We start from the raw sequence: 25,670 nt of genomic DNA on the forward strand, positions 1-25,670 counted from the left end.
CACTGCATACATGGTATTGAAAAAATGGAAGAAATTGTTCGAATCCTTTTGCCATCCTGTTTGGAGGGAAATTGCAGTCAACATTCATTTCCGTAGCATGATGGAAAAATTCGAAAATAATTTGCGAGCCATAATTAAAAGGCGACAGGAGCAAAAATCGCAAAAGGGGAAAGAAAAAGCAAATAACAAACAAAATGAAGAGAAAAAAAGGAAAAGGAAAGTTACCGCCCCTACTTAACTAAACCAAAGAACCCAACCACCCACCCACCGACCGTTACCCCTCGCGTCTACTCATCATCATCATCAACTAGTCAAGTCACTAGGGTCATAAACAATTCCCCTGCATAGACGAGTTTTCGATTTTCGCCTCAATTGGCAACATATGGCGAGCCAGCCTGAAGTCTTTCAAGGAGCCAGTGGGAGGTGTTGCGTGTGTGTGTGTGTGTGTGTGTGTGTGTGTATATGGGTCTGTATATGGGTGTGGGCGGGGACGGCATTTGCATTTGTGACTGCGAATTGCGAAATGCGAAAATTTAAAGTTTTTGTGATAAGAGGGTTGTAAAGGAAAAATATATTGCAAAATGCAAAAAAAGAAAAAAATAAAGGAACGAAAGTAAGAGAGTACAACAACAAAACGTAACAGAAGCGAAAAAGGAACAAAAAAATGGCGACGTTTGCGACAAAGCTACATGAAAAGGGCGGCAGACAAAAGGCAAAGACTGAGGAGGACGCAATGGCTAAAGGAAAGTAACAAACAAGAAAAATCGCTGCAGAGCAACTGATGATGGCGGTGTGAAGGTTGTAAGGCCGAGAAGGGGTGGTGGTTTGGGGGGGGCTGCAGATGGGGTTGGGGGATGGGAGATGTGCCACACTTATACTTACTTCTTCGCATTGTGAAACGCTCGCGCGGCATTTGCCAGAAGGTGCCAACACATTTTATTGTTATACGCTTCCCATGTGGGTATGCGAATTACAGCATTAAGTTTGTCATTCTGGAGCTGTGATTCTGGATTCGAATCGAATCAAATCAATAGCCAAATTAGAAGTGGCAATGCCAAAATGTCATACTTTAAAGTACCCAAGTAAATTGTGTTCCCATTGTACGATTTCTTTCTTGATGTTAATTAATTGGTAAAACGATTTTGATTTTTCGGATTTCTAGACCGATTTTCCTTCCCCAATTTAGCGCATTACCTATTTTACATCTAGAAGTTTTATCAAACATAGATTAGTTTCTGGTAGATCTTGGTTTAATGTTGATGGGCTTTGAAAATATGCTGAAAAAAAAACATTTCCCGATCCTTAGATGATTACCACTATATCTTTGAAATATTGTTAATCTTTGAATCGATTTTTTAATATCTAAACCAATTTTGAACATTCAAGTTTATTCTAAAACCAAGCATAGCCAATGAAATCATAATTTTTTAACACAAACATGATCTCTTTTTCAATAAATATTTATATTTTTTGCGTTAAAAATAAAGATTTTTTCTACAACTGATTAATTTTTAGAGAAATGAGATTCTATTTAAAGCGTTGGGTACATCTAACTTGCTTCTCCTTCATCTTAAATGATTATATGAGTATTATCCCTTGTTAGTCGATTTCTTAAGAGAACCAAATCAAAGTTCTCAAAGTTTTCGCATACTTACTGTATTCAAAATGTTTTATATTATTGATGAATTTCAAAGAGCATTTAAATTTTCGTCTTGATTGAACATTTGCTCTCGTTTCGTGTTTTATTGTTTGACATCCAAACGCAACGCCACATCCCCCACTCCTTGTCTCCGTGTATTGCCGCAGCACATTCCCATCATCTGCCTTTTTGGCAAATACAAAGGGAATAGATGGGCGGGGTATGGTGGGAGTGCTGATGATGGGGTGGAACATTTAGATATATGTACTACGTAGTTGAATGTATCGCACATGTCTCTATCTATAAAAGCGTCAACTTTATTTGTCCAACTGTGGCCAAAACTTCCCTATCCCTTTGGCCTACCCCCATTCTCTGTTCACATTTTCCCCTTCTGCCCGCCGTCGTTATTTTGCAATAAAACCAGCTGTCAATTTGTTTATATTATAAAAAATAATTAGTCTGTATTTCAGCGCCGAAGTCGACGACTCCATTCAAATATATAATATGTATGTATTTTTAGTTTTGTATGTATGTATGTATATGTATGTGGTTGCATTTGGTTTTTGAAAGAAATTGGGTTTTTGGTTTTTTTTTTTCGTTTTCTTTTTGTTTTTGTTTTGCTTTGTTTTGTTTTGTTTTTTTTTTTTGTGATTATGTTTTGTTAAAAATTAAAAGTATAGAGGAGCCTTTGGTTGATTACGCTACGCTTGATAAGTGTGGAATAATACGAAATAGATAATAATAATGCAATATAATTAGTGTGTTGAGTTTAAACATTTAATTTATATGCTGATTGCTGCGAATGAATGCGACTAAAAAGGCAATGAAGGAATGTATGATAATCTCGTCTGCTATCCTATATCTCTCTCTCTCTCTCTTCGTCTCTCTTGTGTTTTGTTTCTTTTGTTAGTTTTGCAATGAAAATACTCGTACATATTTATCAATGTTAATGGCTTTTTAGCTGACAATTCAAAAATTTAGCTATTCATATATTATGTTGCATACTTTCATCATAATACCCTTGCAGAAGACATCGTTAACAACTGAGTGCACGATCGAATATTCTATCTACAAATTGTTTTTAAACAAACTCGAATTAGGCTAAAATGGACTCTTGAAAAAAATGTTTTAGTTATCTCTTTGCGATTAAAGGACAAATTTTAATATGGGAAATTCTAATAGTACTGTAATACTTGATTTCATTCAAATCAGACAACTAAATACCAAAGAGTCTCTTACGAATAGATTGAATTAATGTTTTATTTTGACTGCTAAATTTGTTAAGTTCTGTTTAAACTTTGCCATAGGCAATTCGTTGATCTGCAAGGGTATAAAAACTTCGTTGAGCCGAAGTTAAGGGTTTAGATTTTGGTTTTATCCATGTGATTTTCATTTGTATGTGTATAATAATATCGATGTATGTATATATGTATATTTTTCGAGTATATGCATTAGCTTTCATTGTTCCTTAAAATTTTCTTTTCATTTCATATTATATCTCTGATAAATATATATATATATATATTTTATTCCATTGAATTTTATTTATTTATTTTTTTTGTTTGTTTTTCGTTTTTTTCTTTGTTTGTGTGTGTGTTTTTTTTTTTTATTTGTAACATAGTTTATTTAGGCAAAAATGGCAACAAAATTGTATGTTTAACATTTGTCTACTTTTCAAAAAAACCGATTTCTTTATAGTCAGTGGTTCTTGTTGTTGTGTTTTTTTTTTTGTAGTTGTTGTTGTCCTTTGAAGTAGATGTATAACTTTAGCTAACTAACAATTAATTTAAACATTTCTTTTTGTTTGTTTTTTCTTTTTTTTAGGTTTTTTTTTGTTTTTGGTTTTTGTAACTTATAATTGGCAATAAAGTGTTTGAATAAGCAAACATTTAACATTTAGCATACGATTTTTGTGTTTTATCGTCACTTTCATCTCTTTTGTTCGAAAAACAAATAACTAAAAAATTAAACAATAAATAGCTATGATAAAGATATATAGTGTATACATATATATATTATGTATATAAATTTTCTCTGCCTTGTTCTGTTTTTCTTTTTTAAATATTTACTTTTTTGTTGCTGTAAAGTCATAGTGATTGTAGCCTGATTAAGTACATTTATGTATGTTTAATTATTTATATAGATACAGCATTGGGGTATAATCAGAATGGGAATCAGAAGATATAAAATCTAAACTTTTACAAGTTTAAAACATATTTAAGTTCAAAGGTTTTAGAAAAATTCAATTACATATATGGCAATTGGAAATTAAATCAAATTGATCTTCGATTTACTAAAATTGAATTTGTATTAAATCTATTTAAAAAAGAATAAGCCAAAGTTTTTTTTCCAATAATTAAAAATATATTTTAAATAAAAGAAATTTTCAATTTTTTTTTAGAAAAATATGACCTTTCTTTTAGTTTTTGTTTATAGGATATCTATAGACAACTTTTAAACTTAGTTTGAGCATTTTTGAACTGATTTACTGTCCAAAAATAAACTAAATTTGATGGCCTATAATGGATTAATAGTAATATTTTACTATAAATGCAAATTTAACTAGTCCTAATTGACTATTGTCGGTCTTTTACTATGTCTTAGATTCAGTTTATTTTAAATAATTGTATTATCTTGAAAGGAATATGTAAAATCGTGAAAATAGTTACTTGATTTCTGAAAAAACGTAAAGTTAAAGAAACTTAAGTCGGCAAAGCTATCGCTAGTTTTAAGTTATTGGGCAATTTTACTCAACAAGTAGGACTTGGGCTCTATACAAAATGGTTTTAACAGATGCAAAACTCTGCCAAGAGAATCATTATTCATAATTTTGACTGAATAATAGCTTAATCTGACCAACGGCCTAACTTTTTTTTAGTAGGCTTAGGGTCATGATGCTAAATATTATTCATTTTAAACTTTAGAATATTTCTAAATGTGATTCCTGTATCTAATTGTAAGATTTCCATAACTAACGCACTGAGAAGTTAATGAAAAGTAATGCTCGACTTTAAAACGATTTTTTTCAGAATCTAAGAGAATTTTGTTTCATTTCTCTTTGTTTTACTTTTGTATTTATTTTCTTTAACTATTTACCATTCCAATTAACCCCTTTATATACTTATGTATGTATATATAGATCATTATTTAATTGTATTTATTATGCTAGCTGGCAACTTAAAAAATATTTAAAGCCCTGTTTGAACTTATGCGTGTATTTGTTGTTTTTCATAGTGAGTGAGTGAATGATTGAGTGAGTGATTGAGTGGCAGCTTTCAATATAGCATTTAGGTATTGTATGTATGTATAATTAGGTAGTTGGGTTAGTTTATTAGATTAGTTTTGTTTAAAATTGATTCATGTGTGTGTGTGAGTATTTTTTTGTTTTTTTGAGTGGCAGCCGGCGCCTAGTAAAAGTTAATCAGTCGCTATAAAAAAGATCCACCAAAAGGCTAAGTGTCTCTTCCTCATCTTAATTCATCATCATTGATATATTGTGTATATATGTTTTTGTTTTGTTTCTTTTGGCCATTTCGAAATGCTGGACTAGCTCTTGTTTACTTTTTTTAATTTGGGTGGGTGGTTGGACAATTTGATATAGAATTTTGGTTTAAATTTGTTTATTCCCTTGTTGCTTTGGACAAATTTTGTTGCTTGTGTGATTTTTTCGGTTTAGAAATCGCTAATCTCACCCTCAGTCTCTGGATAAGTGCAGGAAAATGGATTTAGTAGCCAATTGCAAAGACCTTTGCTATTGCCGCCGCCCTCCTGACGTTGGCCACGTTTCTTGCCATGGCGCTGATAGTTGGCTCCAGAACCATTTGCACCACCATTGGCTGATATGGTAATACGATGTCGTTGACCCTTCGACATGCCCGATGCAAAGCTACTCTCATCAGAATCCCTCACCGTGGCCACACTATGATAGCCACTCTCAGCCCGACGTGATATGCCCGAATGTTTCGATGTGCGGGGCGTTGAGCTATCATGTCCACTGTCATAGGCCTCGGAGCTGGTGTTCAATGGCAATAGTGGCAAACGTGATTGCACTGCCAAGGGCAGAATATTTGTGATCTCATTTAGTTTGTGTTGGGCATCTTCCAGGGAATTTCTTTTGCCCACCGCATTGGCCAGAGTTTTCTCATCCAACTCACATATATCATCGTGTTGGGGTGTAAATCGTTTCTCACTCTTTGGTAAATTCGGATCGGAAGCGCCATCGGGTTGGCGCAATAGAGCATAGTCATCCATACCGGCTATCTCCATGATGCCATTCAAACTGGGCAATGACCCCTGGCTGGGACTATGCGATAGCTGTTTGGGTGGACTAGGCGTCAGACGATAAGCAGGCTCACTGCACACACTGCTCTGGCCCACATTGAAACGAAATGCCGGCTCGCTAAAAACACTGCCCACATCGGTGCGGAAGAGGGCCGAAGACGGTGTCACTTCCGCCATGGCTAGTTGGGAGGTGAAGATTTCATGCAATCGAGCCAACTGGTCAAATTGGTGTCTGCAAGAAATTGGGAAGAGAGAAAGAGAGAGAATGGCGGGAGTATAAAGTTTATGCTATATGCATTTATCTGGAATAATTTTAACTAGAAATTTAAAGATTTATTAACCCACCTGGCTCGTTCGCCGCATTCGCTAAAGGATTCACAGGCCATATTGAAACTAGACACAAAGGATAAATTGTCGCAATGACTTAGAGCTGCCAATGGATGAGGATGTTGATTCGCTAGCTCTTGGTCCCTGTTTGCCATTGTGCGGGCGATTTCCTCTTCTGTCACCTGCAGACCACAATCGATGCTACGTTGCGAACTGGGATGATGGGAAGACGATGCTCGACTGGCTACAAATTCAGCTTCATGGAGTTGTTCACGCGACACATGTCGCGACAACATGCGTTGCAAATTATCCTGTGATATGTCCCGCGAGCCTCCCAAAGGATCATCAAGCAATGGCAAGGCAGGTGGCACCTCTGAAGGTCCACTATCCTCATCCTCGTCACCATCCTGACCCATATCCTGCGTTGTGCTGCCCATCAAGAGGGGCAGGCTTTCATAGCCCTGCTGCTGTAAGTCTGAGGATTGATCTGCCGACACATAGTTGGGTTTCTCAGGCAGGTCAAGTGACTTTTGCTTCAGCTGCGATAGCTTCGCATGCAGAGCCAATGTCGGGGAATTGCTGGCACTCTGGAAGACTTGTGATGTTTGGTTTTCAACCCATTGCCGGATCATGGTCTTCTTGTGTGCATCCATGAATCCATAGCCCTGTGCCTGCATCGACGACGAGGGCAGATTGCCTGCTGTGAGAGAGCGACATGATTGTGATTTGGGTCCATCGACCCAGGTTTCACATTGTTTCACATGATTCACTTCGCGCAACAGATGTCTAGCCTCAGCAACTTTGGCACGAGACACTCGCGGACCATCGATCCACTGTTCTTCAGTGATTTTTCTCATACCAGCTTCCAATTGCTCAAGAGCAGCTCCGGGGGCTGCTGCATGAGGACGACGCAAAGGTGATCCCTTGGGTGTGGGTACATTGGAACCCTTGGATACCATATGCCTGGGTATGGGCATGGGGGAGCCAGGCGCTGTTGCCTCATGCCCTGCAATGGTGGATGTTGTGACTGGTGAGTTTGTTGCATGACGTTTGAGACTACCTGTGGAGCTCTGCACCTGAGCTAGTTTTTTACCTAAGAAAAGGATAAGAATTCCAAAATTACATACTTTAATCAAAAATTCTTTGTACAGAAAATGTTCTTCATCAGCGTTAAAATGTCATTTTAGAAACCCTTTTGAGTGTTTCTTTGGTATTCACTTAATGCTTGTTAATTTCGTAAATTGGCTTAATTGGATTAACTCACTTTTCTCTGCTTGAATCTTCTTCAACATCATGGGGCTGGAATTTGCACTTGTTGTCACCCCCTTGCAGGGTGGTTTCTCTGCAGCGCTTCCCTTGAGAGCCTTGCTAAGCATAGCCCGATTATCGCCAGCACTGAGTGAAGGTAAATAGACTGGAGGATGTTCGCCATCGGTGGCGACATCATCATGCGGTCCCATATAGATGACTGTATCGGCGGATATTTCCGAGCTCGATGGATCCGCCCCCGAACCGGCTGACGAGCCATTTTGGGCTAATCCAACGGCCAAGGGCATGGGCACACGATGTTTCCGTCGTCGCAGGCGATGTATACGGGACGCAATCTGTATGGTTGAGAGTGCATCCTGATAGCTTTGCTCGTGCTGCACATGGGCGACAATTGCCACGTGGCAGGTAATGGGCGCCAGGCAGTCCTTGAGCAACGGCGTCAACGGGTGGTCCTTGTGTGGCGGATGCCGTTGGCCCGACAATATGGCCAACAGTATGTTGCCAATCCCCGAAAGCGGAAGACCCCCATTGCGATTGGCACAGCCGCCCAAGTCGATGATATGTAAACGACTGCGACCGCCAGCAACTGAAATGTGAATGTGTAGAAGAAAAAGAAGGAGAAAGGTTTGGGGGTTCATGAGTCGAGGTTGAGGAATGGAAATGCGACACTTTAATGGTGCTGGCGTCGAGTGAAACATTTAGCGGGCCACTTGAGTGGCAACAACAATGAGCTACAGTTAGTAGCGAGTCGAGACTTACCACCCCCCTTACGGGACAGGCTATACTGGTAGACATGCAGCGTAAAGATGAGGGCGGACTCCAGGGCAGCTCCTGCCCCTGCCCCAGATCCAGTTGGGCCGGAACTTTTTAAGCGTCCGGCCAAAGCCGAGTCGAGAAACAGAGCCGCACGTTCGGCGGTGGGTGCACGTAGTTCCGTTGGACCGCCAAGGAAGTCGTCACGCAAATAAATCCCCGGGGAGTCGTCAGATTCTGTGTTGGAGTTGGCAGTTGGCAGTTGTTGGAGTTAGAACGAAGAATATAGAATGTAGATGGTGTAGATGGTTTAGAGACGGTGTGTAGAGTGAATGAAAAGGACATTAGGTTTTATGTTGGAATAAATGCCACTCTATAAGTGAGCTGCCAAGGGGCAGGGGGCGTGAGGCGGGAGGCACTGAATCTTGTGGGGTGATGGGCGGTGGTTCACAGGTTAAGTTTATTCAAATTGGGCCTGCCCCAGTCATCATGAACATCATCATCTGGCCCAGGGGCAACATTAACCACGCCCACGCCTCTCCGCTTTGGCAGCTAACAGGTGGCCTATCCCAGTCATAGCCATCTATCCATATGCTTACCAGCAGCGTGCGAGATAAGTAAATCCGTAGAGAGAGCATCCGGCTTGGTGGCACTAACACCAACGGCACTAACTCGCACCGAGAAACGAGCTCCGCTCTTCTGTCGCCTCTCCTGTATGCCCTTATAGAGCCAGGCAATTGCACACGGCGCAGCACCCAAGGAACCAGCGGTCACTTCGCCCAGCACGGTTTGCGGTTGACCAGTGCCCGGATAGCCCATGGCCAACAGGCAGCCGTCGGAACCTTCGAGTACAGCTGGTATTACTTCACTTAAGGCCGATGCGCAAACATCCGACTAACGAAAGGGTAAAAATTCATATGTAGATGAAATTTAATTATGCATGACCAACAATAATATGTATGAAGCTATTTTTCATTCCTAAGATAATGTTTTATGTAGATGCTTACTACTAGAAAATACTTCTTTCGTCCTTAAGGAGGACTAAATTTAATACTTAAGTAATCAACGGTTCACACTAGAACGACTTCTTAGGCATTTTATAACTTCTGCTTTACATGATAAGGCCAAAGAAAAATGATAAATGAAAGGGTGAAAATTCATGTTGATGGAAATCAATTACGTATGACTTACAATAACATATGCATATCATATAAAAGCTATTTTTAATTTTATATATAAAAATTAAGTTGGATCTAGAAGTTTAGAGAAATAAATGTATAAAATGATGGTTTTTTCAAAGGCGGAAACTTCTCCGATTCAATTTCTTTACTAAGTATATCAAGGTTCTATACTATATCGACTTCTTAGACATTAAATAACTTTAGCTTTAAATGATAATAATAAATTATAAGTGGTTAGTTTAGAGTTCAACGTTTCGAGAAGCATCGAATTTATTAGAGGTCCCGGATAACTTCCAGTTTGTATATCCCAGCAAAGCTTTAAGTAACTTTCTACCTGATAAGAACTTTTAATGTCAAAAGTCGATTTTAAAACGACCAACAGACAAGCGAAGCATTTCAGACAGAGAACGAATGGATTTAGTCTTCGGATATTAAAAAATTTGAGCTAAGACTTATCTGTTAATTATTTGTAAAAAATGGTTTCTTGGCCAAAATTATTGCGGATTGATTGTTTGGATGGTGCCTATATGATCGTGATCAAAATTAAATTATTAAATATTCACTCGTTTAACCAAATCGAACCATATCGATATCTAGTCAAAAAGAATCTTAGATACTCCTCGATTAGATGGCTAGCCGTCCACTACCTTTTTTTGAGTTCTTAACTTTAAATAATTACTTCTCTGGTCATAGGATAAAACAATGTTATCCTTAACTAGAAACTCTTAAATTATGAAAAGGTTTCCCAAGTCCTTTCACCGAAGTCACCCTCAAATGGTGCTTAATTTTTATGACCAATAAATAGTTCATAATGCATATAGGACCATGTTTGCCTTATGATTCACTTAAGGAATCTTCTTTAGAAACTGCCAACTTGCGTTTGTTAACTGGATAGAATTACACCATTTTCCAACTACCATAAATTAGTTATATTGAAAAAATCGATTAAAAATTAAAGACTTGATGGTCACTCACCTGCTTATCCTCAGCGGTGAAGAGATTATCGAATGCAAACATTTTCGGCGCTGCCACCATCGGAGCTCGTTCTTGTGCTGCTTGTGGTGGACACACATTCTTGGGATCGGTTAGCGTGACCTGACGCTTCTTTTTGTCAAGCACCATGTAATCTGATTCGACTTTATCCGATACCCGTAGCATGACCTTAACTTTGCCCACGCCATAGCATTCGCGGCTGCTTAGTCGTCTGGCTAAAGCCGGCGGCATGGGCGGTGGGGCACGCTGCAGTGCACCACAGAAACCGCCATTGCGTGTGATGCTGCTGCTGCTGCTATTTATTGTGGTAGCCATGGCTACACCTCCTCCTCCTCCTCCTTCGCCTTCTCCTCTAGGTCCTCCTCCTCGTCCTGTTCGTCCTATATTATTATTAGTTGCCACAGTTGTTGTTTTTGTTGGAAGTTTATTGTGTCGGAAGCACTTTTGGGGGTTCCTTTTTGGTAGGGGAATTGCGGAATTAGAGTGGGGTGGGAGGAGAATAAAGCGAAATAAAGTTAATAAGAATTCCTATGCTTTCCATGCTTTAGACCTTAAAATTCTCCCAAGCTTTTTTGATACATTGTTGGATTTTATATCCATGGATTTTTATGGCTCTTTAAATAGTTTCATCCCACAGATTCTTCTGTTTCTGTCATAAATTGTGATTTTGTTGGTTTCATGGTGTGTATGTGTGTGTGTGTGTGTGTGGGTGGGTGTGTTTGGGAGCGAAAGCATAATCAAAGACCAGGCTCATGGCTAGAGAGACGGGCGGCTGGACAGTTGGTCTCGCACTTCGATTTAAGAAGAGGGTCCTGCTTCTGGTCCTGTCTATGGTAATAGCCATAACACTTTTTCTTTATGGTTATGGGCATCTGTTTATTGGGCATATGTTTCCACTATCACACTGTCACATTCACTGAGCTTGTGTTTTATGCACTTGTAGCATCTTGCCTATGCGAACCTTTTATTTCCACTCATTTCAGAGTTATTTTTCGGGAATTTATTCTTTTTAAAGTATTTTTCAGAGAAAAGTTTATGCGTTAAAAGCACTGCCAAGGCTCCATAAAATCAAAGACATTCGAGTTTTATGACGCTTTTGGGACTTTTCTTTCAAAGGTACTTAAACTGAAGTTTATCCTTTGAATGACTATAAAATTTCTTTAAACAAGCTAAAGCTGCTATTTAGTATACATAAATACAAGTTTTAAAATTTAATTGAAGCTTTTATTAAAAGTTTATTGTGGTCTTGCAGAACTTATGAATTCATTGTAATATATAAGTATTAGAGGAGAGGTGAATTTTTATTCCACAAATATATTTTTAAGAGCAGGCAATTCTTTTCAATTTTGGTCATCTGATTTTTAGTGACCCTGGCAAAGAGATTCGAATCATTGGACTACAATCTGGATACAGTTTTACACATGTGTCTTCTTCATTTGAACTAGAAGGTCTAATTTCATAATTTTTTCATTAATTTAAAATAAAAGAATCCTGTGTGTGTCAAATCAGCAACAAAGAATTTAAATTGAAAATTGCCTTCAAATGAGTCCTTCAAAATGAGTTCATTTTTTCAATAATTGGAAGTCTAGAAACAGGATGAGGCAAATGCCTTTAGATTTCTTTTTTCGAAAAGCTAGTTTTTAGGCACTTGATTCCAATATTCCAAAAATATGTTGCAAACCGAATTGTGAACAAACTCAACGAAATTAACTCTTTACTTGTTGTAACCGATCAAAGTCGAAAAATGTTTTTATTTTTAGTCATTTTTATTAATTTTTTAACAGCTAAAAAATATATTCAATTTTTTGTTAGGCATTGAGGTAAAAGGCATTAAGTTGACGTGTATTTGGAGCATAAAACCCACAACATCGGGTAAGTGGTAATTAAAAAAAATTGTAAAATGTTCAACTATTAAAATTCACCTATGTATTTTGGCAGTATTGGTGAAGAAAAAAAATTGTTTAAATTTTTTAATACATTGACACATCTTTAAATCAATGAAATTTTGAAATAAACAGGGCTGAACAAAATAAATTTTGTGGTATGTACTCACAGTTTTATGTGGTTTATAATTAGATTTTATGTTACATTTCTATATAGAGAATAAGGCAGTGGCAAGGACAAACAATTTGAATTAGATTTTCTTCAGAGTGAGGAGTCGAAAATTTATTGATATGTATATTAAAAACACAAATTTTTGACAGAATTGTTGATTTGAGTCTTTGCTCAGCCAAGAAATTATTACGCGACGGCTCTGATACAGAGATATGGGTTTTGTAACGTTTTTAACGCTTCGGATTAGGAGATTTTAAAATTTTATCTAAGTTAAAACAAGTAGTAAAACTTTAGACGAAGATTGTAAAAATTTAATAATTAAGTGTGTAACAACAAATTTCGAGACGATTTAAATCCAAATCAATCCGAAAATCAGATTAAGGATTGTCAAGTCTTGGCAAAGTAATGAAGTAATGACTATTGTAATGAACTGAACTTCTTTTTTGCATGTAAAATAAAAATACCTGGTTATTTATCAGATTTTTCGAAATAAATTTAAAAACTTGGATTAATTAGACTATTAAGTTATTTCTATTTGGCAATTCGGATTAAAAAACCAACATCATCAACAAATCTTCAAACATAATTGTCTGTATAAAAGTTTAACAAATGAACTTCTAGTTTTGAAAAGAGTAAGAGAGTAGAGACTTTTAATTTATCAGTTATAAATTTAATCTTTTTTTTGGATTAATATTAATATTTTTTGTAGACAACATTGTTCTTGCATATTCTTGAAAATTAGTTTTTAAGTCTTGCTTTCTTGCAAAAAGTGTTCATATTATATTATTGCTTAATTAAGAAATATGAACTTTTTGCAGCCTTTATCTTAACTCCTTTCTCTGGTTCAATAGCTGTGGCAATAACCTATCATATCGAAATGATTTTTTGACTTTCATTAGGGTTTCATTTATGGTAATGTAGAAAAGTTTTAAAGAGAATTTCTACAAATCATTCATATTAATGATTATGCTGTTTATACATTATTTAAAGTCGACCAATTTGTGCTATTTGTGATTTATTTTGTTTCGTTACGTTTCGTGTGTATTTTTTGTTGTTTTGCTGTCGTTTTGCTGCCTCCATTTCTACTCATTTTGCATTCTCATGTAAATTCCTTTGCTGTGACATTTCTTCAATGCCTTCATTATTATTTCAATTTGACTTGCGGAACGTGACATTTTTGCAATGTCTTTCATTAATATTGTCCCCTCTCGGGCTTTTTCCATGCTTTCCATTTCCATGAATGACAGGGCAACAACAACTCGCACACTCGCACACACACACACACACCACAGTCACACACAAAGTTGAACTTCATTTTTCAGACTACTACGACGCGCACCTGCCAACCCAACCTGGAGGCGAGTTTTTCTTCTTTCAGTTTTTCTTTTCTTATTTTTTGTTTTTGGTTTTTTTTTCTTGCGTTCGTCCCACCTTTTGAGTTTTAGCTTTTCACACAAATCGATTGGCAATGCGCCTTCTAATTGTACACAACAACAACAACACACACACACACACAAATAATGGGGTAGAAATTGCAGAATGGTTTCTTTTTTTTTGGGGGGGGGGAGTTAGAAGTAAAGGGGGGGACGGCAACACAACACAAACCCTTTTTTTATGACTGGCAATTTCTTGTTGCTGATTTCATCTTTGGCTCTTTGGCTTCATCTTTGATTTTGTTATACATGATTTATTTATTTATTTCGTTTCGTTTCGTTTCTTTTTTAACATCGATTCTCTTACAACTCAACTGAAACGAGTTTCTAACATTTTCATCATCATCATTTTCACACACACAAATCGCGCCGACCACGACCACGTCCACTCACGTGCCTTCAGCGTTGGCATTACAATTGCAACTGAACTGAACTCGGAACACGGAATGTTGAGAACCATTCGGTTAACTTTCTCACACGGTAACTCGGAAAATGTTTTGGTGGAAATGGTGGCGCAGGCGTACAAAAACAAAGAGCATTGAATATGGTAATGCCCTTTTGACCAAGGGTGGACTTTCCCAATGGGGAAATACTCTTTCTCTCTTACCAACTTGTTTGCTCTTTTTTTGGTGTCTCTAACGAAGGCTCTTACTCTTTCTCTTCTTGCTGGCCATAAACAGAGGGAGGGGGGGCGGTGGGCCTCAGGTAAACAAAAAATCAGCAAGGCTTAAACAAAAGGAACAACGCAAATGATGTTTATATTGTAGACATCAAAATGCTAAAATAAAAACTAACAAAATAAGGAAAAGAAGGAAAGACTGTCAGACAGACACTGGAACAACACACACGTTGATAGTTGAGCTGTTTGGGTTGGCAGCTGCTGGAGCGTCACTTAAGTGCCGCTTGGAGATGGGATTGAGAGTGGGAGTTGTATTATACACCTACCCACCTACCCACCTGCCCACCCAACCACCTTAGCCATCTACCATTCTGTCCTCCGTCCCTATACAAATGCAAACGATGTGTTTTTAAGTTCGCTTACATTTGGCAGGCCCGTGAAGGAGCTGTTGAGTTTTGTGTATTTTAAAAGGTTTTTTTTAGACGTGTTTTTTTTTGCTCTTGTTCCCCTCTCCACTCTCTTTCTGCAAGTCTTTGTGTGTGTGTGTCTGTTTTTTTTTTTTTATTTGACTCAATTAAAGTAGGAAATACAAAACTGGACAGAGCACCCTGGGCAAGATTAGAGAGAAAGAGAAGGAAATCATCGACATTTTGAACGTAAATAATTGATTTGTTTTCGATTTAGAAATATGTTTGTATGTATGTGAAAGAAAGCGGATTAAGAGATTTAGAAATATCTGTCCCATAAAACACTTAAGAGGTAATATGAAAGTTTAGAGAAGTCTAACCCTTGATATACATAAATGTGCTTCAATCGAATAAGCACATTAAATATTTATGGACACAGCTCAAACAAGTACTTCGGTTTTTAAAAGTACTGACAACTTACTTTGCTTTTTCAAACGAGCTCATACAACAAAGTACTTGATATTGGAAAAACGAATGGAGTTACGTTCTAAATTTATGTAAATTATTTGACTAACAAATACCAGGAAATAAGTTTTAACATTTTTTGTCAGCCATTAAATGTATAGAACCTTAGAGTTCATAATATTAAACCAAATAACTCTATTTGCTTTTTTAATGTAATTATGCAATACTCTAATACTTATATGCAAACAGTTTTAGTTAAACCCAGAAAATTGTTGTTTTAACTGAATACTTTTAATAAAGAACTACCTATCAAAAGATAGTTCATTCTTCTAAAGTTTAATGAGGCCTCTTTAAATCTTTATTTTAATTTATTACATTAATATACAATTAATACATTAATATACAATTAATACATTAATATACAATTAATACATTAATATACAATTAATACATTAATATACAATGGTATACACCAACTATTGCATTATTGTCTATATTAACAGAAAATATAAACGCCAAAACCTCAAACTGATTTGCTTTTTAGAAATACAAATATCAAGCCTGTTTCCGTTTTCGATTCTAAATAGATCCATACAAAGAAATTGTAAATAAGTTTCAAGACGTTATTTTACCAGTTTAAAATTTAGTATGCATGACATATCTGTCTTACTATATCTAATAAAATGACTTACCTGATAACCAAAAGAAAAACAGATTAATAGTCTTTCTATTTGTATACAATAAAACTGGTAAAACTTTAAAGGAAAGGAAAGCCTTTCAAATAGTTAAGTTCATGAACTTCATTCCACACAGGCGCCAATAATTGGCGCTAAATTGCACTTCTTTGACCCACTGTGCAAAGGATTTAACGGTAATCGAGTTAAAGTTGCATGGTACATACAATCTAATCAACTTTAATTGCATTAGCATCACAATGTAGGGGAGAGGGCCCAGTTGTGACTCAGGCCCAGTTGTGACATTCTCAAATATTTTTGAAATGCGGTATTGAATGACAGTTTGAGCCCTGTAAATCATGTTTGTTAGACGTTCTGCAGTTTTTGGACAGACCCCAACGTTAATAATCGTATTGTATATACGCGTACCAAACATCGTTTTGAAAATCGTGCGAAAAAGTTTTTTTCCATTTTTTTCAAAGTACCAAAATTTTGTGAAATCAACAGTGAAAAGGTGAGTGCAATGCATCAAAGTATTGTATTTGCCGTATATTTTGTGATTCTATAAAAATTTATGTGATTATGTAGTGTATATAAAAAATATAGATATAAACTTTAAACTATAAAAAGGCCCGGTTATGACTTAGCTGGGGTGCCCAGTTATGTCCCATTTTTTTTTGCACTCGGATTATGTAAAATTGTCAAATTCCAACATTTTTGTTGTTGTTTAACAACAAGGAAAGGAAATTTACATATTGAGACCAGTTTGTCCAAGAATATTCTGGAAGATCTCCATCGGGAATGTTCATTCGAAGTGCGCTAATATGCAAGCAAGTTATTTCACTTGCAAAAACTGCGAAAGTCACATGGACGACGAGGGCTTAAAATCGTTCTCATTTATGCCCATTTTCTTTTGGGTTTTTCATTGTTTTTGGCTTTGAAGCCCTTCAAAATAAGTAAACCATTAAATCACAACAATTCGTGTGACATTCCTTTCATATTTTCTTATTTTCAGTGAATTTCTTAAGTTGAGTCATAACTGGGCCACTTTTTTTTAAAGTTAAAAAAAGTTATCCAAATTAAATCTGTTTCAAAATTTTTTGAGTAACTCAAATAAACATACATTCTTTGGAAAAAAGTTGCGTTTGGTTAATATTTAAATGTTAAACTTCTTAATTTTTCATTTTCCCGAACTGAAGAAAAAATTTCGAGGTTTTTCAAAACCCGGGTCATAACTGGGCCCTCTCCCCTACATAATTGTTGGACGAAAAAAAAACTCCTTTGCCGCACTAAATGGTTATTAAATAGATTGTGGTTTATCACCAAAGTTTAGTCAACCCATAAAATGGCCTTAAGCCAACTACGAAATTTAATTACAAAAAATAAACAAGCTTAAATGTTTTGGTATAGCCAGACAATTGTATTTATTGTACAAATGCAATTTTATTTTGTAGTATTTGTCGTTGAAACAATTGAAATTCAAATGTTTGCGCCTTCTGCGCATTCGAATAACAGTGGCGCCCCCTGTTGAACGTTGGTCGTAGCCGTTACAAATTGAATTTGATGTAAAAGTAAAAGCAAAACTCTATTTGGATTTTATTTGGATAATTTGTTTTTTTTTTTAACTTTTATTTAGCCATTCATTTATTACAAATACTTGAGTATCATTTTTATTTCTCTTGTTTGTCTTTGTTTTGTTTTGTTGTTGTTTTTTTTTGTCATTTGTGAAATGCATTACGGAATTGGATTATCAAGTATCATGTACGTATAACTAAGGCTAGTTCGATGTGAGGAGTGTATGTATGTATATATATCTGTAATATATCTTGTTGTATAACGCATCTGCTTAAACAAACTAATTGACCTTAAAACCTAAGCAAAAACAATTTGAAACAAACAGCCTATATAATGAATGAAGAAACAACTTATGGAGGTATTAAGATTTAACAAATAATGAAATGAAATTTCCCAAATGATTGGGAAATGCAAAAGGATTCGGGTTCTTTTTTTTGTTTTTTGGTTCGTAAATTTTGTCACACGTTTTTTCGTTCGTCGATTTCATTATCTTTTTTTTTTCCTTTTTTTCGTTGCTGAAAAATTTGAGTAAGAAGGTTAAAACCATGAGATATGTATGTATGTGATTGGGAGTTCCTTGTGAGTGTTCGCTGTTAAATTTAATGGGATGGAGCTCCGTATGAGCTGCTTGGAGCAGAGGGAGCTGGCGGAGCTGCTGGTGCACCATATTCCGATGGTGGGGCAATGCTATTAGGATAGGGTCCAGTCTCTTCCTTCTGGGTCTTGTAGCGGATGAAGTAGACCTCCGGTTTGCTGGGCTGTGTGGGTGCTGGTGTGGGAATGATAAGTTCGGGCTGCTCTTCGGGCTTCTTGACTAGCACATAGACCAGTGTCTTCTCCTCGTTCTGTGGGAACTGTGGAATGACTGGGGCAGTGGGTGCTGGCGGCGATGGCGCCTTAATGAACACAATCTTGTAGTGCTTCTGTGGTGGTGGCACATACAGAGGTTTCCTACAGAGGCCGAAGTGAAAGGAGAATGTAACAATTGCAATACAGTTTGTTTATCTTGATAATTTAAAAGAAAAAAATGTAGATGATAATGATGCCAATCATAATGATGATGACATTCGACCGACCTGTCACAATTACCGCCCACAGCTGTGCTTTTTGGCCCAAGGGCTTATATAAAAAAAAATTTGTATGCTTTCTCTCTCTCTCTCTTTCTCTCTGTTACAGTGTATCTCTCCCTCTATGGTAATTGTCTAATTAGCTTGGAAAGAAAGAAGAAACTTAGGTAACATTTTAGTCACGGTATGGCGGTCTACATCATCATCATCGTCATACATATCTTGCCCCTCTCCCGATTTCCCCCATTCCCTCATACCCAACAATCGCCGAAAACCCCTCTGGGTAATTAACATTACTTGCCAAAGAAAACACAAGCACAAGAAGAAGACAAACAAACAAACAACAGCAACAACAACAGCAGCAGCAAAAGAAAAAGCAGTGACAAAGAGATACAATTTTTAGCCTTCGCTTAAATAAATTTCCTTGTAACTGAAAACTGAAAACTACCTAACCGATTTGTTGTTGTTGCTGCTGCTAGCTGGCTGGTTGTTGGCATAAATGATAATGCAAAAAATAAACGCAATGTGGCAATCAGTTGACAAAAAAAAACAACAAAAATAAAAGGGCCATGAGCTGGATTAGATGATTAGAGTGCGCGCAGGTTTTGCAACCAATTTTGCTCTATGAATTGTGAGAGAATCCTACATAAGTGAAGAAGATTATATAGTCATAACAATCGTGTTACTTTGATGACAAAAACCAACGATATCTTACAATCAAATCATAGCATAACATGCCATGCCACACATATTTACTATAGTAGTTTTTTTTTTTGTATTTTAAATGGGATCGTGGGGATCGCGTTAGTTGCTCTGACTCAAATAGTTAATTGCTAAGGGAAGATTTAAATAAGAATCATAAATCTTTGATGAAGCTTTTGACAATGCTTCTTAAGAGTTCGTAGAATCCAATGGAGTATGAATCAAAGAAAGGTTTTAATTTTGGTTAATCTCAATTCTTAAATGTAATATTTAGTTCAAAATTTGAGCAAGATATTTGGTAAAATAAGAAAAAGAGCTACAAGATGGAAAATTGAAGACGAAAAAAGGCTAGACAATGTAAAATCTCAGTCCTCTTCCGAATATTCATTTAAATTCATTCTATTGTAAGACATTCGTATAATATTTGAATGAAGAAAGAAATAATAAACATCATTTCACCTTATTTCCATAGGGAAAACAATTTGTTTTCAATTTTAAAGTTAAAAGTTACCGAAGAAGACTTTAAAATAACGATCTTCATATAAAGATGTCTCTAAAATCTGGATTATAATATTTTAATTTGAACTTTGAAATAAAATTGGTTGAGATTCAATTGGAAACCAGAAAAGAAAATCTTTTGAAAAATGGTTTTTTAAAGATTCATATCTTCTTAAATATCCTTTTCTTCTTAGAAAAGTTTATGATGAATAATTATGTTAAAAACTATTTAACATTTGGAAAAAAATCCTTAAAGTTTTCCTAACTTATTAACCAATTTTACTTTTTAAGACTCTACGACTCTACTTTTTCTCAAAAACTAATAATAAACTAAATAATTCATAAATTCAGAAATGAGAAATCTATAATCCCTCAAAACTGATTTATATCTTCTTATCTCAGTGCCTATATAATGGAAATCAGTTGAATAACTTGTACTTAGTAGCATCTAAAGCTATAAGAAGGATTTGAAGAAAAGCATGCAAAGGATCTTGATTAAGAGGTTCTGTAGATTCTCACCTTGGTGCCTGATACTCTGGCTCTGGTGGTGGCACATGGACATAGACATGCTTATGCACTACGGGAGGCTGTTGAGGAGGTCCGTATTGAGGGGCTGGGGCGCCATAGCCTCCACTCGGACCACTCGGCTGATAACTGCTCGATGGTGGAGCACTGTAGGTATCACGTGGTGGCTCTGGCCGGGCAGCCACCAAAGCGGCAGCGGCCAAGACAAGCACTATCTGTTAGACCGGAGAAGAAGATTTACACACACTTTAGTAAACTTAGATGTGGCACAATGGAAATAAACACAACATACCACACAAGTGGGCTGCATTTTGATATGGAGTGATTGTAAGTATATCCGTTAATATGTTGTTGAGGATTTAGCGAATTATCTTTCGTTATATTATTTTTTTTTTTGGCTTTGTTTTTGTCACTTGAAGCTTGTTCGACGCGGAACCTCTTACTGCATGCCACAACGATTGTTGCAGTTTCTTTTATAGCGGCGCAACGCGTGAAATAAAAATTAAGTAAAAATAAAGACGACGTCAACGACGGCGACCGCGAAGAGTCAGCTGCTGCTGTTGCTGCTGCTGCTGCTGAGCAGTTGGCAAAGAGCGGCGCATAACCATGAAGAAATTGAAGTGTACGGCAGCAGCAGCAGCAACAACAACATCAGCAACATCAGCAACATCAGCAGCAGCAGCAACAACAACAACTTTGGCAGTTGGCAAGTCATCTGTGGGGGGAATCTGAAGCTGGGCCTCAGTTTCTTCTGCCTCTGTCTCGGTCGCAGTCTCAGCCGCTCCTAGCTGCGGCAGCGAAGTCAACCCAAACTGCGATTGTTGCTGACCGTTTCTTAGTTGCTGTTGTTGTTGTTATTGCAGATTTTTTTTTTTGTTCGTCTTTAATACTATAATGCTTGGTTTTTCCTTTTTCTGTTTTTGTTAAATGTTTATTTTTTTTATTAACTTCTTTGAAATTGCCTCAGCTGATAGGGAGCGTTTCGACTTGTTGATGTCGTTTGCCATTTGAAATCCTGTTTTTATTGCTGGGGCTATAATAAACCAGACAAGCATTTTTTTTTTTGGCAATCCTATAAAACAATGAAAATAAGATATTATTTTCGGGTAGATGAAGCTTAATGAAACCAAATGACCTATTAAGTATTCCCAAGTACATAGAAAATTATTAAAATTTTATAAATATTTGCTTTTTGTCTTCCTATATCGACTTTGACTTTGGTATTGAGATGCTAAAGGCTTTTTTGTATTAGTAGAATAACTAAATTCTCTTATTTGTAGAATTTAGTCATGACTTTAAAAGTTTATGATAATGTCCAGCAAAGAAATCGAAAAAATTCAAAAAATTTCTAAATGAAAAATGATGTTAAAAGTATGTTTTTTTTTTTTTTGTCTTTCTATATTGATTTTGACTTGAGATGCCTTTTAGATGCAAAAGACTTTGTTTTGTCTCAACGAAATGGGATATTCTATAAATAGGAATGATGATATTGAATGATGATGCCAGAAGTTAAGTCTTCAAAATTATACAAATTTCTGAATTGTACAAATTTTTTTTTGTTTGTCCTTCTATATTGATTTTGACTCTGATATTAATATAGAATTATTGTCCATTTCATATTGTAATATTTCAACACAAGTCTATAAAAAATATCATAATATCATATATAATATAAATATCTGAAAAAGAGAGTCAATATTCAAATAAAGCTAAGCACTCTGGTTTTTTAAAGGATTCGTATTATCCTTAAAACTATATAATTAAGTCATGAGTAGGTTAGGTATGTATTATATAAAAATTATAAAATATGTTATACATTATAATAAAATTCCTGTAGCGACCTTTTTTCACTTCTCTTTCACTCGTTTACTCGAGTTTTTAATACAAATTATAGATATTGTCATAGGCACAGATTTAACCAAATTTTCGTAAAAAGTACCTTTTTGTCTTTCAAAGAAATGTGGAAGTGCGTATAATGGAATATAACTAAGTAAGTTATACCACAAATCAGATTAGTATATGTATGTTAGTACACCAAGATTCTTAAATATTATAATTTTTTTGGAAATATATTTTTAATGTTTACTTCTAAATATTTAAGAGTATTTCACGATCGGCGTTTCTGTCCCCAAAAAGAGATAGCCTTTCTTAAAAAGTCTTTTGTTTTTGGTTACATTATTATTTTTTTGGTCACTTTTGTGAGGATGGCAAAAAGTAGTTCGCCATCGTCGTCGTCGTCGGCATCATCAGATCGGATCGTATCGGATCGTGTAGCACGATTCACTTTCAATTTCAATGAATGTGGATTCACACTCGCTTCTGGATGGAATGGCATGAGGTAAAGATGCCAAAGAGGGGACGAAGGGGGAGGAGACTGGGAGACAGACACACCAGGTAGGAGATGAGGAATATTGTGCTCTGAACTGGGACTGCGAGTGGAACTGGAACTTGGTAGTTTGTATTTGCTGTATTTTTTTTTATTTTTTTTTGGTTTTATTTCATTTCTTCATGCTTTTCAGTCTTTTGTTTTGTTTTTTATGTGTTATGGGTGCCTGTTTGTTATTATTGTTATTATTATTGTTGTTGTTGTTACAGTTGTTGTTGCTTTTGTAATTGCTGTCCGTGCTGTGTTGGCCACGAAGCTCATAATGAGCTTCACGCTCTTGTTGGAGTCTCTCCCCATCATCCTCATAGCCATCTTCATCTTTTGCTCCCCATAAACATATATAATATAATGCAATATTTTTGAATTTGAATTTCTTTAATTTGTTTTTCTTTTTTTTTTATTTGGTTGATGTTGTTTTTCTTACATTTTTCTTATTTAATAATTTTTGTCTGTTTGGCGCCAGAAAATATGACAAAAAAAGTGCACAAACTGAAACTGAAAACGAAAGTGAAATTGGAGTACAGACTTTGAGAATATCCTGTGAAAAAACGAAGATGAAAATGAAATACATACACAAGTATATAAAAGGTCAAAACTAAGATCAATTTAGCCTTACTTTATGTAATATCACTTACTTTATTTGTTGTTTTAGTGACAGATTGATTAACTTAAGATGGGGTTCTTTAGATTCCTTAGATTTTCTGTAGTCTTAGGTGCTAGAAATTGTGTAAATCCATACATGCCGATTCTCTTTAGATATCTCTTTTATACTATACTATACTATCTTATGCGTCTTGTTACTAGATTAGCCTTTAAAGATGTTAAAAATCATAAAGTTCTTTCTTTTAAATCATTATACACATCTCATTTGCCAAATATTACATATTTAGCTCAAGAGTTTTAGCTTTAGACTTCATGTTTATGATTTATATAAGTCTGAAAATATACTACCATCAACTGTTTGTTCCAGTTTGCTTTAATATACCCTTTCACAGTGTTTATGTACACGGTATAGAAATATATGATTAGCCAAAAAAGTTACGTCTGGTTTTTTGTTATACTCTTTTGTTCGTGTCACGTTTGAATTGAGTTTGGCATGGAGCATGGGGAAGAAAATTTTATGCACATAATCTATAAATGGCAATTTGAGGCATCGCTATCGATCCTGATCACCTTTCGTTTGGCGACCACTCCTGGCGACCACTCTGCCAACCAATGGCATTCTCTATATCTCTATATCTTCCTCCCTCTTGGCTAACGCTGCTGGAATTTGTTGAAATAGCATAATATAAGTGTGTGGCCAGAGGCATTAAGCGATTTGAGGATGAAGAGAAAGAGTAGGACGACACCAACACCAACACCAACAAGACCATTGCAAGTGCATTTTGAGTTTCAGGCCGACTGTCACTTTTCCTCAACGGCATCATTTATAATGCCGTTAGCCAAATGGCAAGTGCTTGGGCTCGTGTTTTCAGTTATTCAGTTTTCAGTTTTTCTGTTTTGTTGATTTTCTTGTTCATCTTGCGGTTCCCGAGCAGCAGCCAGCCAGCCAAGCATTTCCTTAATTTTCATTGCTCATCTTTCACATTCAAAAACCATCACCCATCATCATCATCATAATCAACAACATCATAATGATTGAGTGGAGTAAATTATGATTGCAATGGCAAAGGCACAAGTAGAGCCACAGGTAGGCAGTTAAACAAGGTGAGTGGCGATGCAGATGCTCAGTTCAGTATGTGGGGCAGGTTTTTCTTTTATAGCTTGTAATTGGCTTTGAAGTAATCGATATTACATATCTTAGGGCCAAATTGATCTGTAATATACTACTTAATATACTCATATTAAACCATTACATTTTCCCTCTACATATCAGAGATATTTGTCTGTTCTTTCTTATCTAAAGTTTCTAGTAAGTGAAATAGTTTGGATCTGCAATTCTATTAATTTAATAGATGGCTTTTGAAATTTCAAGGACTTTATTTTGGATATTTATGTATGTATGCAGCTAGGGATATATAAAACCAGGTCTCTAGTATTTAAAAAATTACATCACCTGTGCAGATTACTAGTAAAAACATTTAAATATCATACGTCATCAAGATTCATTGCAAAATTTGGCTAATTTTTAACTACTCACCATTAAAATCTTAAGCATTTGTGAAAGTTAGAGTTAAGACATCATTCTATTATTACTTATTAAGGCCCTAACAAGGCAAAAGGAATGCGTAATATGGCTAGAATATAGATCTTGACCTGGTTTTGTATTAGTTTTGTCCTTTTGCATTCTTTTACATCTTTTTGTCGTTTGCTCAATGCCAAATATGTAATTTTGTGCTACATATAATCAGATGAAATTTAAACAAAAAACCATTCATCTTTCATGCTTTCTCCATTCCTCGTACACATGCTCATCCAAGTCTTCCGACACCTTGCCCATCTCAAATACTAATTATTATATTGTATCTTTTTTTTGACTTGACTTGACTTTATGTAACAAGACAAACAAACACACACACACACACACAGTTGGAGTAGAAGACAAAACCATTTAAATAATATTATATTTACATAAAATACCAAAAATTGAAAAAAAAAGAGTTAAAATAAGAAAGAAAAAAAATGAAATGAAGAAAAAACAATTATAAATGCGTTTACAAAACGGCGAAAAGGCAACGGTACTTGGAGTACCTACTTATCGAGGTCGAAACGACTGACAGAGCGAATGGATGGATGAATAGATGGAATGGATAGATTGTTCGTTGGTTGGTTGGTTGGTTGGGTTAGTACTCGAATCAGTATCAACTTTCTGGTGGGTGCC

The 25,670-nt window shown here is 35.9% G+C and overlaps 2 protein-coding genes across 2 annotated transcripts; both read right to left on the reverse strand.

Annotated features, from left to right (window-relative positions):
- Positions 1-4,741: 4,741 nt before the first annotated feature.
- Positions 4,742-14,188, reverse strand: LOC6641656 (kinesin-like protein GA13060). The gene is made up of 7 exons (XM_002064608.4): positions 14,104-14,188; positions 10,426-10,897; positions 8,869-9,163; positions 8,276-8,506; positions 7,512-8,102; positions 6,266-7,340; positions 4,742-6,152 (listed from the first exon to the last, which is right to left on the reverse strand). Exons 2-7 carry the CDS (start codon positions 10,756-10,758, stop codon positions 5,312-5,314), a joined length of 3,366 nt encoding a protein of 1,121 aa, XP_002064644.1. The 5' UTR covers positions 10,759-10,897; positions 14,104-14,188; the 3' UTR covers positions 4,742-5,311.
- A 3,601-nt stretch (positions 14,189-17,789) lies between these two features.
- Positions 17,790-20,904, reverse strand: LOC6641655 (proline-rich extensin-like protein EPR1). Its single transcript, XM_002064607.4, has 3 exons — positions 20,756-20,904; positions 20,458-20,678; positions 17,790-18,622 (listed from the first exon to the last, which is right to left on the reverse strand). The coding sequence occupies exons 1-3, from the start codon at positions 20,771-20,773 to the stop codon at positions 18,271-18,273; spliced, it is 591 nt and encodes a 196-aa protein (XP_002064643.1). The 5' UTR covers positions 20,774-20,904; the 3' UTR covers positions 17,790-18,270.
- Between the last annotated feature and the right edge of the window lie 4,766 nt (positions 20,905-25,670).

The sequence above is a fragment of the Drosophila willistoni genome (assembly GCF_018902025.1).
Source record: "Drosophila willistoni isolate 14030-0811.24 chromosome 2R unlocalized genomic scaffold, UCI_dwil_1.1 Seg200, whole genome shotgun sequence".
Taxonomy (NCBI): Eukaryota; Metazoa; Arthropoda; class Insecta; order Diptera; family Drosophilidae; genus Drosophila; species Drosophila willistoni.

What these genes read in the sequence shown, in the direction of transcription:
- LOC6641656 (XM_002064608.4), bottom strand. Translation starts at nt 10,758, where the DNA reads ATGGCTACCACAATAAATAGCAGCAGCAGCAGCATCACACGCAATGGC. An exon ending in TCACCGCTGAGGATAAGCAG is followed by an intron (nt 9,164 to 10,425) that starts GTGAGTGACCAT and finishes CCCTTTCGTTAG; the next exon opens with TCGGATGTTTGCGCATCGGC. An exon ending in GAAGATTCAAGCAGAGAAAA is followed by an intron (nt 7,341 to 7,511) that starts GTGAGTTAATCC and finishes TCCTTTTCTTAG; the next exon opens with GTAAAAAACTAGCTCAGGTG.
- LOC6641655 (XM_002064607.4), bottom strand. An exon ending in CCAGAGTATCAGGCACCAAG is followed by an intron (nt 18,623 to 20,457) that starts GTGAGAATCTAC and finishes CGGCCTCTGTAG; the next exon opens with GAAACCTCTGTATGTGCCAC.